Genomic DNA, 14,661 nt, shown 5'->3' on the forward strand with positions numbered 1-14,661 from the left:
GTTTGTAAAACTGCTTTACACATTGGTGTTATTTCAGTATTTAATAGGGAAATGCTATTTTAAGTGTCATTTAGGGCTTTGACTGTGTACTTATTAAGAGTTTCCATGTGCCAAACGACATCCTCCAGTCTTAAAGAGGGAATAAATATGGATGCTGGGTGGTCATACCAATGAAACACAGAAGGTGTCCACCATTGTTCTAAATTTGGAAAGTTGGTGGCTCAGTCGGTTAAGCGTCTGCCTTTGGCTCAGGTCATGATCCCAAGGTTCTGGGATCGAGCCCCACATTGGGCTCCTAGCTCAGCAGGAAGCCTGCTTCTCCCCTGCCTGCCACTTCCCCTACTTGTGCTTGCTCTCTCCCTCTCTCTCTCTCTGTGTCAAATAAATAAAATCTTAAATAAATAAATAAATAAATAAATAAATAAATAAATAAATAAATAAATAAAAATAAATTTGGAAGGTTGGCTGGATTGGTAATGGGTTTAATTATGCGTCCATGCATCCGGGCAAAACCAGAGTACAGTGGCCTATCCAGGATGGGGGAAGCCATGGCCACAAGTTAGAGGTGGGTCTGGTTAAAGGTCGCTATTGGATGCATGGCTAGAGTCTCTATTTGTAATTTTACATCAATAGAGGTGGCTCCTAGGACAAATATGGCTAAGGGATAAAACCATCGAGAAGCCCTCTTTGTCTGAGGTCTAGCCTTGACAATATCCTAATTACAAGGAATCAACAGGCAAGTGGGAGATTTGTCTGGGAATACGGGCATCCCTGAGAGCATCATCCAATCCATCATTAGGAAAGTGGGGCTACCCTTTATCTCCACAAGTCCATAGTTAATCTCATGGAGTGGGGTATGCTCCAGGTTTTATTTTCTTTTAAGATTTATTTATTTATTTATTTATTTATTTATTTATTTATTTATTTATTTATTTATTTATTTATTTGAGAGAGCGAGCGAGCATGAGAGAGCGCGAGGGGTGGGGGTGGGGGCAGAGGGAGAGGGAGAGAGATTCTCTCGGGGCTCCATCCCAGAACTCTGAGATCATGACCTGAGCCAAAATCAAGAGTTCGCCGCCTAACCGATTGAGCCAGTCTGCTGCATATGCTCTCTGGCTTTTAAAGAACGATTGTTGTCCTCCCAGCCACATAGAATTGGTCAGGGTGATAGTTGAGTTATACAATTGTTGGGGAATTCATCCCATTTTCCAGCTGTTCAAATAATGATACGCCCATAGCGGTCCTGTTATTTTGCCCACAGAATAGCAAGCAGAAGATTATCTGTTATTATTTCTCTGAAGTTCACCTCAAGTTGTCTAGCTTCGGCAAACAAACATTCCAAAGACAATCGGCTAGAATTTAACATCCGCAAAGATGTGTTATTGCAACATAACTTTTTTCTCTCTAAAATCACCCTTATTTCTAGAGATAGCCAAATCCAGACTAATTTGTTTGTAAAGCAAGTCCAGTTTTAAGAAACTTGGCCCAATTGTTTACATAAGCTCAGCAGGAATAGTGATTGATCACATAGATCTTTCAAAATCTGCTTTGCTGGAACTTTTCATAAGGAATCTCAATTGACTTTCAGTAGCCTCTCTAAGCCAGGACCAAGCCAACACTTGCCATCACACATGACTGTAGCACCTGCAGATTTGGACGCATTCCTCTTCTTGAGGTCCCCAAATATCCTGAGGCTCCTGCACCTGCCAGGAAGTGACATCCTTTACTCACCTGGTAAGGCTGCTGGGACCTCTGTAAGCAAGGTATCAGGCCAGCATTTCCAAGGGGCTCTATTGACTCCGGGTTTCATAAAGTCAAACTTAATTCCTTAAAGCTGGTCATATCCGAGTCTATGCATGTCCCTCAAATACGACATTCCAGTCAAAGCCTTGGTAAAATAACCAATGTTCCCAATGGTGTCCTGTTACAAGGAGAACAGATTCTTATTGAACTTATGCCAGTGATTATAATTGCTGTGGAAGAAAGAATACTTACTGAGACCTTTTTTTTTTTAAAGATTTTATTTATTTGAGAGAGAGAGCACAAAGGGAGAGTGAGGAGAAGCAGACTCCCCGCTGAGCAGGGAGCGCAATGTGGGACTCGACCTCAAGACCCTGAGATCATGACCTGAGCCGAAGGCAGATGCTTAATGAACTGAGCCACCAGGCGCCCTACTGAGACCTTCTGAATTTTAAAGGGTTCAGGTAGAGAAATGCTACAATGTGTTCACAAATTAATACTTTATCACATTTCCTTAAATCACGGATATCTTAAGAGACAGTTTCCTTAATCTGGAAGAGCAAACGTTAGAGAACCAGCAATGTTTCAAACAAGAGTCACAGAACTACACTCATCTTCTTCGGTTTTTAGCCTCATGTTCCTAATTCTTGTTCAGTTTGAAGGCAGTTTTTTAGTTAGTTCTGGAAATTCTTACCCATTTCAGTTTTATGATCTTAAGGATATCAAATACCTGTATTTGTCAAAAGCCCTTTCTATGAATCTCCTTAAAGACAAAACTCATTTTACAAGGGCATCAGAACAATAACTATAAATGACAAAGAACTCTGAAATGGACACATGTCTTTTGCCTTTCTTCTCCACATCATAACCACGTTCAGGGCTAAATGAGGTAGCGCTTCTCAGTGCGGGGAGGGGAGGGGGGGATGACTATGTTGCAGAATTTCTTTTCCGCAGGTGTCCGTGGTTCTTTATCACGCCGCTTCAAAGAATGAAGAGGTAGACCAGATGAAGGGCGGTGGGCAGCAAAACAAAGTTTATTGAGTGATAGTACAAAGCTCCCAAAGAGGGAAGGACCCAAGAGGATTGCCCATTTGGTGTTTAAATCTAGGGTTTGTTATGGGCTCTTTGGTGTGGGCTGTTTTAATCTGATTAACCCTCCCTGCACCTGTCATCCAATCAGATTTTTGTCCTCGTGCTCATCTACCTATCACGTGGTATTTCACACTTGGGAAAGGGTGTTGGACTCCCTCCGGGGTGGTTTCGTAGCCTCAGGGATCAAGAGGGTGGCCTAAGGCATGTGGCTGGCCACCAGATCAAGCTCGGTTTGGATATCCCACTGGCTGTTGAGCTCCCTGGGCCTGGGTTAGGACGCCTGAGGCCATTCCCTTTCTTTCCCTCACTTACAAGTTATAAGTCCTCCCAGGAGGAAGACTTAAAGCTGGGGCACCAGGGGGCGCCTGGGTGGCTCAGGGGCGCCTGGGTGGCTCAGTTGGTTAAGCGACTGCCTTCGGCTCAGGTCATGATCCTGGAGTCCTGGGATCGAGTCCCGCATCAGGCTCCCTGCTCGGCGGGGAGTCTGCTTCTCCCTCTGACCCTATCCCCTCTCATGCTCTCTATCTCATTGTCTCTCTCAAATTAAAAAAAAAAAAGCTGGGGCACCGAGTAAAGCCTAGAATAACAGGATAGGGTCTTTTTCCTTTTAAGGGTAGTTTCCTCTTAGGACCAGGGGTGGTAGGGGGGTGGGGGTGGGACCCTTGTCCCTACCTGCTTTTCTTCCTACTATCGTCTATTAACTACACAGCCTGGGTAAGGAAGAATATTCCTGGGACAGGGCCTTACTGCATCTCAGAGCGGAGCAGGCCATGCCGGTATATTAGGTGATGGTGCTGAAGTGTATTTTAGGGTGGGTCTTCAATGCACTTCGATTGGGCCAGGATCAAGCATTCACACAAACACACACACACCCCAATACACACACTCTATTTATCTATCTATGATGAGAGGGAGCAGAAGGCTGGCTGAAGACAAAGCTGACACCCCGCAACCTGCCCCCCCTCCCCACACACTCTTGGGTGGGACCTGTGTGACATTCCTCGGGAATCTCCCAACTATCTTAATGTTCATACCTTGCTAGAGGGGAAAACAACCTAAACTTGACAATGGTTTTTAAAACCTTCCTTTTCCTTACTTCCCCCAACTCCCTAGTGTGTGTGCCTGTGTGTATTTTATATATATATATATTTTTTAAGTAATAATCTGTGTGTCCACAGTGGGGCTTGAACTCACAACCCTGAGATCAGGAGTCACATGCTCTACCACCTGAGCCAGCCAGGCACCAGGATCACGGTATCACAATTTCGGATTAGTGGGCACCTGAGGTAAAAATTCAGAAGTGGAGTTTATAGAGTTTGGGGTGTAAATGTTGCCTGAGGCCTCCTATTACAGAGCTGATGAGTGTTTCTGGGAAGTTCTTAGAGGGGACCATAAAGTTATTTGCAGCTTCTCTTTCTGGGCCAGAGTCTGGCGGGAAGAGGTGAGTGATGTTGATGCAGGTGGCCGCGTGAGGGCAGACAGGCCTCGGGCCGATGAAAGGGACCGGGAGAAACAGGTGAGCCCAACAACCAGGCTTGTGGATGATGAGGCTCTGGAAGGGAAGAAACTGGGTCAACCACGGCGCTGCCATTTATAGTTGCTTCACTCTGGACCAATAACGGTGACCTCCCTCGGCCTCGGTTTCATCTAACCTGGGATTAGTGGCACCACCAGGAGACCCGATGCTCAGTATTCACCGTTAGCCCTTGTTGTATTCTCTAAGAGACACCGAAGATTCTCCTCCTGGCCCCACCCGACATCTTTTCAAGGCCCTGGGGCCCATAGTCCCGGTAGCCCTGAGAGGCTAGACTCTGGGGCAGCCCCAATTTATCAAGCATTTGAGGAATTCCTCCGGACTATTTTGCCAGAGGTGGGAGGAGACCCTCCCTTCGGCTAATCCCTTCTGCAGCTTTTCTTCTTCCTGGCAGAACACAAACTCCTGGGTTTGCCTGGGCCCAAGGCACTGGAGAGAAAAAGCAGAAGTCTGCTCTGGTGGGGCACAGATCCGGAAAGCCTCGGGGCTGGGTGTCCACACAGCAGGGCTTCTCGGATGTTCCGGAGAGCTGGACCACCCGGCGTCCTGGTTCAAATGCAGGTTCTGAGCAGGTCTGGGGTGGAGCCAGATGAGAGTCTGCATTTCTGGCAAGCTCCCAGGTGCTGCGGCTATTGCCTGCCCATAAACCATCGAGACCTGGAGGAACTGTGCTTCTGGGGGTGGGGGGCTTCGGGAGTGTGGGCTGGTGCTTGCATGATTTAACTTTGAGGGGAATTGGAGTGGCCGGGGAGGCCCTGTAGGGCTGCCGGCTTCCATAACCTGTTCCTCAATATCCCAGGTTGGAGATGTAAGATGCGTTATCTGGCCCTGGGGTGTCATATGTACTAATCCCATGGGGGTGCCGTAAGTGTTCAACAAAGGAGTGGACTGGACTGGGGGTGTGTGTTGATTTATAGCCTTTGCTGATAAGGGTGATGCTCCCACCAAAGCCAGTTGCAAACGATGTAGGGGAAATGGGCCTCGGCGGGAAAACCACGCATTACCCCAACATACTTCTTGATTCCACAGGACTCGGCCTTATACTGCCTTGGAGTTTACAATTCTGCAAGTTGTAGATAACGATGTGTCTTTCGACACTAAACAAATGCTATCATCAGGGGAGGTTCCCTGACTGCCCTCCCTCCCTCCCTAGAAGCCACTTCAGATCCATTTGCAAATTCCTTTCAACATTCCTGATCTATAAATGTGTCTGCTCTTTGGATTCTCTTTCGAACCAGTTATAACAGCTGCCTGGGTCCCTGGATAATGAGTTAAAACCTTTAACACGTGCTTTTTTTTTTTTTTTTTGTACAAGAGTCATAATTTTTAACTTTTGGGGGGAAAGTATGCTTTAACATTATTAACATGTCACTAGACACAGAAAGATGCGCAGTAGCTGTAGATCATTAGAGACTGTTTCAGTATTCCCTTTTATTAAGGTGAAATTCACAGAACATAAAATTAACCTGTGCAAAATGTACAACTCAGGGGCATTTAGTACATTCACAGTGTTGTATAACCGTAACTCTGTCTAGTTCTAAAACATTTCCACCCCCCTCCCAAAGGAACTCTGACACCCATTAAGCAGTCCCTCCCCATTTCCCTCTCCCCAGGGCCCCGGGCAACCACCAATCTGCTTTCTGTCTCTATGGATTTACCTATTCGGGATTTCTCGTATAAATGGAATCATGCAATATGCACCTTTTTGTGCCTGGCTTCTTTCACTTAGCATGATGTCTTGGAGGCTCACGTACCATGTAGGAGTCCTTCATTCCTTTTTATAGCTGCATAATTCATTGTGTGTATAGGTCACTATTTGCTTATCCATTCATCCATTGATGGACATTTGGGCTGATTCCACCTTCTGGCTATGGTGAATAGTGTTGCTATGAACATGTGTATACATACATTGCCTTGAGTACCTGCTTTTAATTCTTTTGGGTATGTATCTAGGAGTCGAATTGCCGAGTCATAAAGTAATCCTGTGTTTAACTTCTTTTCTGTCTTTGTACCATTTTGCATTCCCACCAGCAATGTTCCAAGCCTTCCAGTTTCTCCACAGCCTGGCCTACAACACGAATGAAACTTGAGGACGCTATGCTGAGTACAATAAGCCAGTCACAAAAAGACAGATACTGTATGATTCCACTTATACGAGGTAACTAAAGTAGGCGGGTTCATCAAAACAAAAAGGCGAGAGCTGGGCGGAGGGAGAAACGGGGAGTTGCCCTACAGCAGACATAGAGCCTTAGTCATACAAAGTGAGAAAGTCCAGATCACTTGCCCAACAGCGTGGATGTCCTGAACACTAATGAAGTGAATACTAAAAATAGGAAGCTTTGTTGTGTTTTTTATGACAGTTCAAAACAAAGAGCTGTCTACCTAAGGTAATGTGTAACCGACGGAGGGCACTTGGCTCCCCGAGGAGCCTCGTGACCCCCTGGCTTTCACGCTTTCTGTCCATGGTTCAGGTTCACACCTGTTTGTGCATGTGCACCCTGATAAGCAAGGTCAAATTCCGTTCTTGGTAAGAACTGGGGAACCTTGTAAAGTCTCTGAAGTTGACTCACCAGGCGTGTCAGAGCGTGATGGGCAGCCTCCCTGCCTTGAGGATGCCTGTCAGCATCTTGAGACGGATTCAATGTCAGAACTCCTAGTTGGCCTAAGGAGCAAGAACGTTAACTCGGATCAGGTATGTTTTCTCTGCTGAGTTGAGTTCCGATGGCCAGATGGCAGGCCTAGATGGCGTGTGGTTGGCCCCACTGAGCACGAGGCTTTGAAAAGTCTTATGTCAACAGACCGGACCCCCTCCATCTCCCCTCACTGCACCAGGAGCACGGCCTCTGCAAAGCCAGTGTGCAAGGCACAGCTGGATGGCTGGATGCATGCTAGGACCTGTTCATTACTCCTTCTTTACCTAAACCTGGAATGGAGATGGCCCATCCCCTTCCTGCCCCTCCGTCTAATCCAGCAATCCCGCGTGCACACGACACCTGGGAAGTGAGCGGCCTCAGTCTGTGCCCCCTGAGGCACATGCAGACATTTCTGCTATGGCACCATTCACGTGTTCCTAGGGAACCCCATGTTCTACTGTATGGCACATAAAAATAACAGGGCTTCCGGGGGGAAAAAGGGTTAGGGCAGCCCCACTCAAATCCCATGCAACTTTTTAAGCTGAACACAAAACCAAATCCAGTCCTCATGAAAACAGCAGCCTGGGCGCGTGGGTGGCTCAGTTGGTTACGTGTCTGCCTTTAGGCTCAGGTCGTGATCTCAGGATCCCGGGATCAGAGTCCCTCATCGGGCTCCTTGCTCAGCAGGGAGATTGCTTCTCCCTCTGCCTGCTGCTCCCCCTGCTTGTGCTCTCTCTCTCTCTGTCAAATAAATAAAATAGTAAAACAACAACAACAAAAACACAGCAGCCTGGGTAAATCTCCACCGACGTTTGAGCCCAGCATTACAGGGGTTCAGTTTCTCCCTTACGACGAAGGTCCTGAGGCCGCTCACTTCCAGGAGAGAGCTGTTGCATCAATTTAAAATCTGATTTTGGCTGTTGTCAATTAAAACAGATATATATGAATGAAAATGTCTTCACAGCTTCTAAATGGGTTAGAGTCCCTCCCTGTTTTCTTGCATGTATTTTTCTTACATGTGAAGGCCAGGTGGGCGGTCCAGGGCTGGGATAGCATCCCACAGGGTAAGGAACCCAAGCTCCTACCAGCTTGTGGCTTTGTCCTTTGTGGCCTCAATCCTGGGGTCCAAGCAGGGGGCATCTGCATTCCAGGCAGCAGGAGAGAGAAAGGGACAGAGAAGAGAGCAAGTTTCCCGGGAGCCTTATATGCATTATACAGAGCTTTGTCGTCTGTCCACTCCAACTGCAAGGGCCATAAGGAAACACAGTCTTTATTTGGGGCAGCCAGAGGTCCTTCCCCAAATTCTATTACTGTTGAAGAGGGACTGAGCAAATTGATTTGGGGACGGGTTGAGAGAGCTATAGCAGCAGTCTGTTCAAAAGAGGCCCGTGGCAAAACTTTAAGATTCCAGAACATTCCTAGTAGAGGTGAGACCAGCAAGTGACCCAAAGTCCCGATGTCTTTGTCTGGTCTCAAAACAGCCCAGGGATTTGCCAGCCTGCCTTCTGGTGCTAATTCAACATTTTACATTTTTGTTGAATTTTCCTATATAAACTTGTAATTCTGAAAAGCTTCATTTTCAGAAAGATCGTTTTGATCTTTATTACAACCATAATACAGAAGTCCTCTATTTCCCCTCCCCTCATCCTGTCAGTCACCAAGTTTTGTCAGTTTTACAGCCTAAATTATTTCTCGGATGAATTGACTAATCTCTTCCGCCGCCCTCCACCAGGCCACCACCACCCTCCATGGGTCGTACAGCAAAGGAACTGCTCCTTCTCCTCTTCCCCAAATCCATGGATCTCTTGTTCCCTCCACAGTTCTCCTCAAGGTAGCCACCGTGAACTTGGAAAAACACAAATCTGATCACTTGCAAAACTCTTAACGCCTTCTGTCTGCTCCTAGGACAAAAATCGAGCTTCTTCACGGGCATGGTCTACAAGTACTAAATCTAGCCTGGCCCTGCCTACCCCACCAGCTTCCTCCCTCCGCTCCTCCTCTCTGCTTTGTGCTCCTCAGACACACTGACCTTGCAATTTCTTGATGGCATCACGCTCCAACCACAGGCCTTGGCACATACTGTTCCTGTCTGGAAGCTCTCTCCACCACCCCCTCCCCACTCACCCTCTTTGCCTGGGTAAGCTCTTTTCCTCCTTCCTTCCTGTCTCGGCTCAAGCTCATATTTTTAGGATCACTTTCCCTGACCAGCCTTCCACCCTCATCTTTAGAGCTCTTTTATAGTTACAAATTCATCAAAGCATTTATTTGACTAAACTTATGTCCCCAACTAGAGTCTAAGGCAGAAGGCAGTTTTTATTTTTGAACCCTGTTGCATTCCGCCTCTTGTACAGCAGTAGGCTCAGCAAATACAGATGTGGGGGCACCTGGGTGGCTCAGTCGGTTAAGCATCTGCCTCTTGATTTCGGCTCAGGTCATGATCTCAGGCTCTTGAGATCGAGCCCCGCATCAGGCTCTGTACTCAGTGGGGAGTCTGCTTGAGATTCTCTCTCCCTCGGCCCCCCCCTCCCACTTGCACTCTCTCTCTCTAAAATAAATCTTTTTTAAAAAATAAAATAAATAAAATGTAAATATAAAATATATGCTAGGGTTGGGCGTCTGAGTGGCTCAGTCGTTAAGCGTCTGCCTTCGGCTTAGGTCATGATCCCAGAGTCCTGGGATCGAGTCCCGCATCGGGCCCCCTGCTCAGTGGGAAGCCTGCTTCTCCCTCTCCCACTCCCCCTGCTTGTGTTCCTGCTCTCGCTGTCTCTGTCTCTGTCAAATAAATAAATAAAATCGTTAAAAATAAATAAACAAATAAAATAAAATATATGCTGGGGTCAAAATCACCTGTGATCTCACATCCCAGAATAATCACTGTTGTCAGATTCTGATAAGTCTTCTAAAATTGTGTACTAACATATTTACATTTTATGTTAGTAATAACACTTTGGCTCTTGAGATCTGGGACCCAAATCCTCATGCCAGGGTCCCTAGCCAGCACTTCCTGCATGGTGAGGGGTTACGGAGGACCTAATACATGGTCCTCCTTGGGTCCTTCTCTCCCTCAATGATAAAATCCTAATAAAATTTCCCTGTGATGACCCAAACTGTATGGAAGGTGGGAAGAGCGTCACGAGTGCCCTGCCAGGACCAAGTATGGCTCTGTAACTGTCCACTTTCCCTTTAAAAGGGATTCCTTGGCTCTCGGTAGAGGTAGTTTCAAAACACATGCGGTTTCTTGGAAATACTTGTACATGATCCTGGGACACACCTCAGCCTGTCCTCGGGTCGATCAGTGCCGTTCATTAGTGTCATTTTAAACTACAAGGCGAAAATAGGCTTCAGATGGCAGGTTCTTCTCCTAGTCCAGACTGGGGCTGGGCGGGGAGGGCAAGGCCCAGAGGCCGGAGTCTGAGACCCCCCACCCCACTCAGAGACCACTTACAGGGGTGGGGTGCAGGCCACACACCCCAAATCAGCCTGCCGGGGGTGTGCTTCCAACCGGCGGGCCGCTCCCCCATCTGAACGCCCAGATCCCCTGAGCCCAATGGCCCCTCCACGGGCCCAATGGCCACCAGAGACCCCAGGCTGCTGGGCCGGGTCCCCAGGCTGGGAGGGACCGAGCAGGGACACACAGCACCTGCAGGGGGTGCAGCCCCGAGCCCTTGGGCCCGTTCCTGGGTGCTCCCAGGGGCAGGCGCCCAGCCGAGGGACTGGAGCCACTGGGCCCGCGGTGGGTCTGCACCCCCTTGGCTGGCCACGCTGGGGCACTGGTGACACACGGCCGTGCCCGCAAAGCCTGGGTCCCACAGGAGGCAGGTAGGGCCTCGCTCGGGCTGGGGAGGTCAGACGCTGGGCAGGGAGTCCCCCTGTCCACCCCCAACACCTCCCCAAGCACACAGGAGGCCAGGGGTGGGTGGGTCTGAGCATGACTCAGGACTGCCAGCTGAGGCCAGTTCTTTTTGTTTGCACAATCTGTGTCCTTCCCTTTACCCCCTACCCCCCACCCCAACTAAAGTACATTTTTTTTTTTAAAGATTTTATTTATTTATTTGCGAGAGAGAGAATGAGAGACAGAGAGCATGAGAGGGAAGAGGGCAGAGGGAGAAGCAGACCCCCTGCTGAGCAGGGAGCCCGATGCGGGACTCAATCCAGGGACTCCAGGATCATGACCTGAGCCGAAGGTAGTCGCTTAACCAACTGAGCCTCCCAGGCGCCCCTAAAGTACATTTTCTTTGGAGAATTCTTCACAACTCTTTGAAATAATCGGGAACCTCTGGTCTTGCCAAACCTTCATTGGGCATCATGCTGTGACACAGAAGGAAAGGACAGGGAACGAGCTGGTGGGGAAAAATGGCCAATCCTCCCTTGTGAGGGGGGCATGGGGGCCCTCAACACACACACACAGAGGCTCTCTGTCACCCTCCTCACAGTCTCCTGGTCACAATTCCCAAGCTTGCTACTATTATAGGAACGGCGCCCAGCACATGGTGGGCTCCCAGTTAACTGTTTATTTGGGAAAGGGGGGTGGGGTGCCTGGGTGGTTCAGCGGGTTAAGCGTCTGCCTTCGGCTCAGGTGATGATCCCAGAGTCCTGGAATCGAGCCCTGCATTGGGTTCCCTGCTCGGCAGAGAGCCTGCTTCTCCCTCTGCTGCTCCCCTTGCTTGTGCTCTCTCTCTCTCTGACACATAAATAAAATCTTAAAAAAAAATATTGGGGAAGGAGGGAGAGGAATGGCTGAATGAATTGGATTTGTGCCACAGCAAGTAAAACAGGAAATATATCCCATAAAGAGGAAAGCCTGTGGGCCTTGTGGGACTCCGCTCTGGATCTTGGCCCCTTGAGCTCATGTGCCCCGCGGCGGCTGGATGCGTGCTGAGCGCAGGAGGCGGGCTGTGGCCTGTTCACGCACGGCGGACCCAGGCCAGCAGCAGCCGTGACTCACTTTCCCTGCCCTGTAGATAAAGGCACCCGAACTATTTATTGCCTTCGCAGTAGTGGTGGTTACACATAAAGTCGCATCTTTAGGCCCCTCAGTTCCTCACAAAGGAAAAAAAAAAGCCAAACCTCTCCGAGCAAGTGTGGCATGGTTATTTGAGGAAAAGCTGACTCTCCGAGAGACTGGCTGCAGGCTTCCTGGCAGGGACCACTTCTTTTTTTTTTTTAAGATTTTATTTATTTGCGAGAGAGAGAATGAGAGACAGAGAGCATGAGAGGGAGGAGGGTCAGAGGGAGAAGCAGACTCCCTGCCGAGCAAGGAGCCCGATGCGGGACTCGATCCCAGGACCCTGGGATCATGACCTGAGCGGAAGGCAGACGCTTAATGACTGAGCCACCCAGGTGCCCCTTCAGGGATCTTTTTAAGGAAAGTTTTTTTTAAAAAAGATTTTATTTATTTATGTGAGAGAGAGAATGAGATAGAGAGAGAGAGCATGAGAGGGGGGAGGGTCAGAGGGAGAAGCAGACTCCCCGCCGAGCAGGGAGCCCGATGCGGGACTCGATCCCGGGACTCCAGGATCATGACCTGAGCCGAAGGCAGTCGCTTAACCGACTGAGCCACCCAGGCACCCTGGCAGGGACCACTTCTGAGAAACCTCTGGTGACCCTGACTCTTGGCCTTGCGTTACCTGGTGTAATGTGGGGCCAGAGGCTTTTCGTGTGTCTGTGACGGAAATAACTCTTGCAGCTAGCCACTCATCACAAGCCTGCCTAGTGAAGGGTCTCGAAGTGAGCAGACGTCACAGACTGTCCCAGTCTGGAGGGTGCCGGGCCTGCAGGCCTGCGGGGGGCGCCCGCTCACTGAGCTAAACCCCAGACTTTGAATTTAAGAGACGTGCAAGAAGACACACCTCTGGACTCCTGAAGGGTTGTGCCTTCTGGGGCTGGCTACAGAAACGCTATTGGCTGTTCCTCGGCGTGGCCAAAGTACAGCCCGAATGTCTCCCCTCTCCCTTCAGTGCATTTGTTATCTTGGCTGAAAGGCGTTCGGCAGCAGTCCGCTCGCGCCGACCAAAGATGGAGCAACAGAATCCGACCAAGAAGGAAGGGGTAAGTGGGCCTCCCAGGGAAGGAAGGAGCATGGAGCGGCCTGCCCTCAAGGCCTGCTCAGCATTGCTGGGGTGGGGGTGGGGGGCATTCTGGGGAGCTCTGTGCAGGGGAAGGGAGCACCTCCCTTCCTTTGGAGGGAACCTCAGAGTTCACTTTGACAGGGACTAAAGGACAAATTTATTTATTTATTTATTTTTAAAGATTATTTATTTATTTATTTGTCAGAGAGACACAACACAAGCAGGGGGAGAGGCAGGCAGAGGGAGAAGCAGGCTCCCCGCCGAGCAAGGAGCCCGATGCAGGACTCGATCCCAGGACCCTGGGATCATGACCTGAGCCGAAGGCAGCCGCTTAACCGACTGAGCCACCCAAGCGTCCTAAAGGACAGATTTAGGGGACATTTCGATTTTAGAGATTGGTCGGGGATCATTTGTTTTGATTTGGGCTTCCGAACATTTTCATTCGTTTTTTTCCGCAAGTCACATGGCTAGGCCGGCGTGGAAAGAAGGTGGACGCAGAAAAGACTGTGCAAGACTCGAATCTAATTCACGTCTATAGCGGAGATTCCCACCCTTTCAGATGAGAAAGGCTCCCCTGTTTTCGAGACAGATTTTTCTGGACCTCTTCCCTCCTACCCCACTCCCCTCATTCATAGAATTTCAACTGTGCTTTGAGAGTCTCTTAATTGAGGAAAATGCATAATGACAGATCATATGAATTTATTATGAACACTGGTAAGGAATTTGCATTTTATGCATTGCAACCACATTTGCTTATATTTGTGGAGGCAGAGGTACATATTTGTGCAGATTATTAAACAGCTATTTAACTGTTCTGTGCCTCAGCTTTCTCATCTGTAAAATGGGAATAATAACCATACCACCTCATAGGGCTGCTGGACCAGTTAAATGAGATGATGCATGTAAATGACCTGGCCCCTAGCGGATCCCCCATAAATGTTATTACTTTTGCTCATCCTTCAGAGCAGGACGTGAATGACATTTGGGGCCAGATGATTCTTCGCAGTGGGGGACTGGCCCGTGTACTGTAGGATGTTTAGCAGCATCCCTAGTCCCTACTCATTAGAGGCGTTCTCGTCCTGCGAGAATTAGAGTTTTCGAGGTTACTGAGCACCCTCACGTGGATCCTGTTTGACTCTCGTGACAACTAAGAAAGTGTGAGACCACTCAAGTGTTAACCCCTCTATTTTATAGAAAAGGGGCCGTGAAGTGACAAGAACTTAGGGGCTTGGGGGTCAGGAAAGACCTTCATGGGGTCTGTGCCCTCTCTTCAAAGAGGAATACCCTGGCCAACTGTTCCCCGGGTGAGGCTGCAGGAGAACAGAAATGCCCCCGCGTGGTGATCCCCGAAAAGAAGCAATATATTTTGAGAGGACATGATTAAAATGGTCACATACAGGAGGTCTGGGCTGATTCTAGCTACCTGCCCCCTAGATTCTCCAAGGAAAGAAGCCTGTCCTTCAGTGGCAGGTGGGTTGCAGGCTTTCCCTTCCTGGCTGCCTGAGGCCAGACCTGCCCCTTTGAACAAAAGCCAGGACACGTGCTGGACTTCCTGGGATACATGAAGACAAAATGGTTCCCTTGGTGGCTGCTT

General features: G+C 48.9%; 1 protein-coding gene across 7 annotated transcripts in view; it reads left to right on the plus strand.

The window, feature by feature from the left end:
• LOC123860105 (solute carrier family 2, facilitated glucose transporter member 5) overlaps positions 1 to 14,661 on the plus strand; it is a 58,011-nt gene that overhangs the window by 25,806 nt on the left and 17,544 nt on the right. For all 7 annotated transcript variants that reach the window (XM_064589969.1, XM_064589967.1, XM_064589970.1 and 4 more), the window contains exon 2: positions 12,957 to 13,047. In XM_064589969.1, the coding sequence (XP_064446039.1) occupies positions 12,957 to 13,047 (91 nt within the window). The remainder of the gene's footprint in view (positions 1 to 12,956; positions 13,048 to 14,661) is intronic.

Source organism: Mirounga angustirostris, unplaced genomic scaffold, assembly GCF_029215605.1.
Source record: "Mirounga angustirostris isolate CCGP_5_RB_7025 unplaced genomic scaffold, mMirAng1.0.hap1 SCAF_4, whole genome shotgun sequence".
In the NCBI taxonomy this organism is placed as follows: domain Eukaryota; kingdom Metazoa; phylum Chordata; class Mammalia; order Carnivora; family Phocidae; genus Mirounga; species Mirounga angustirostris.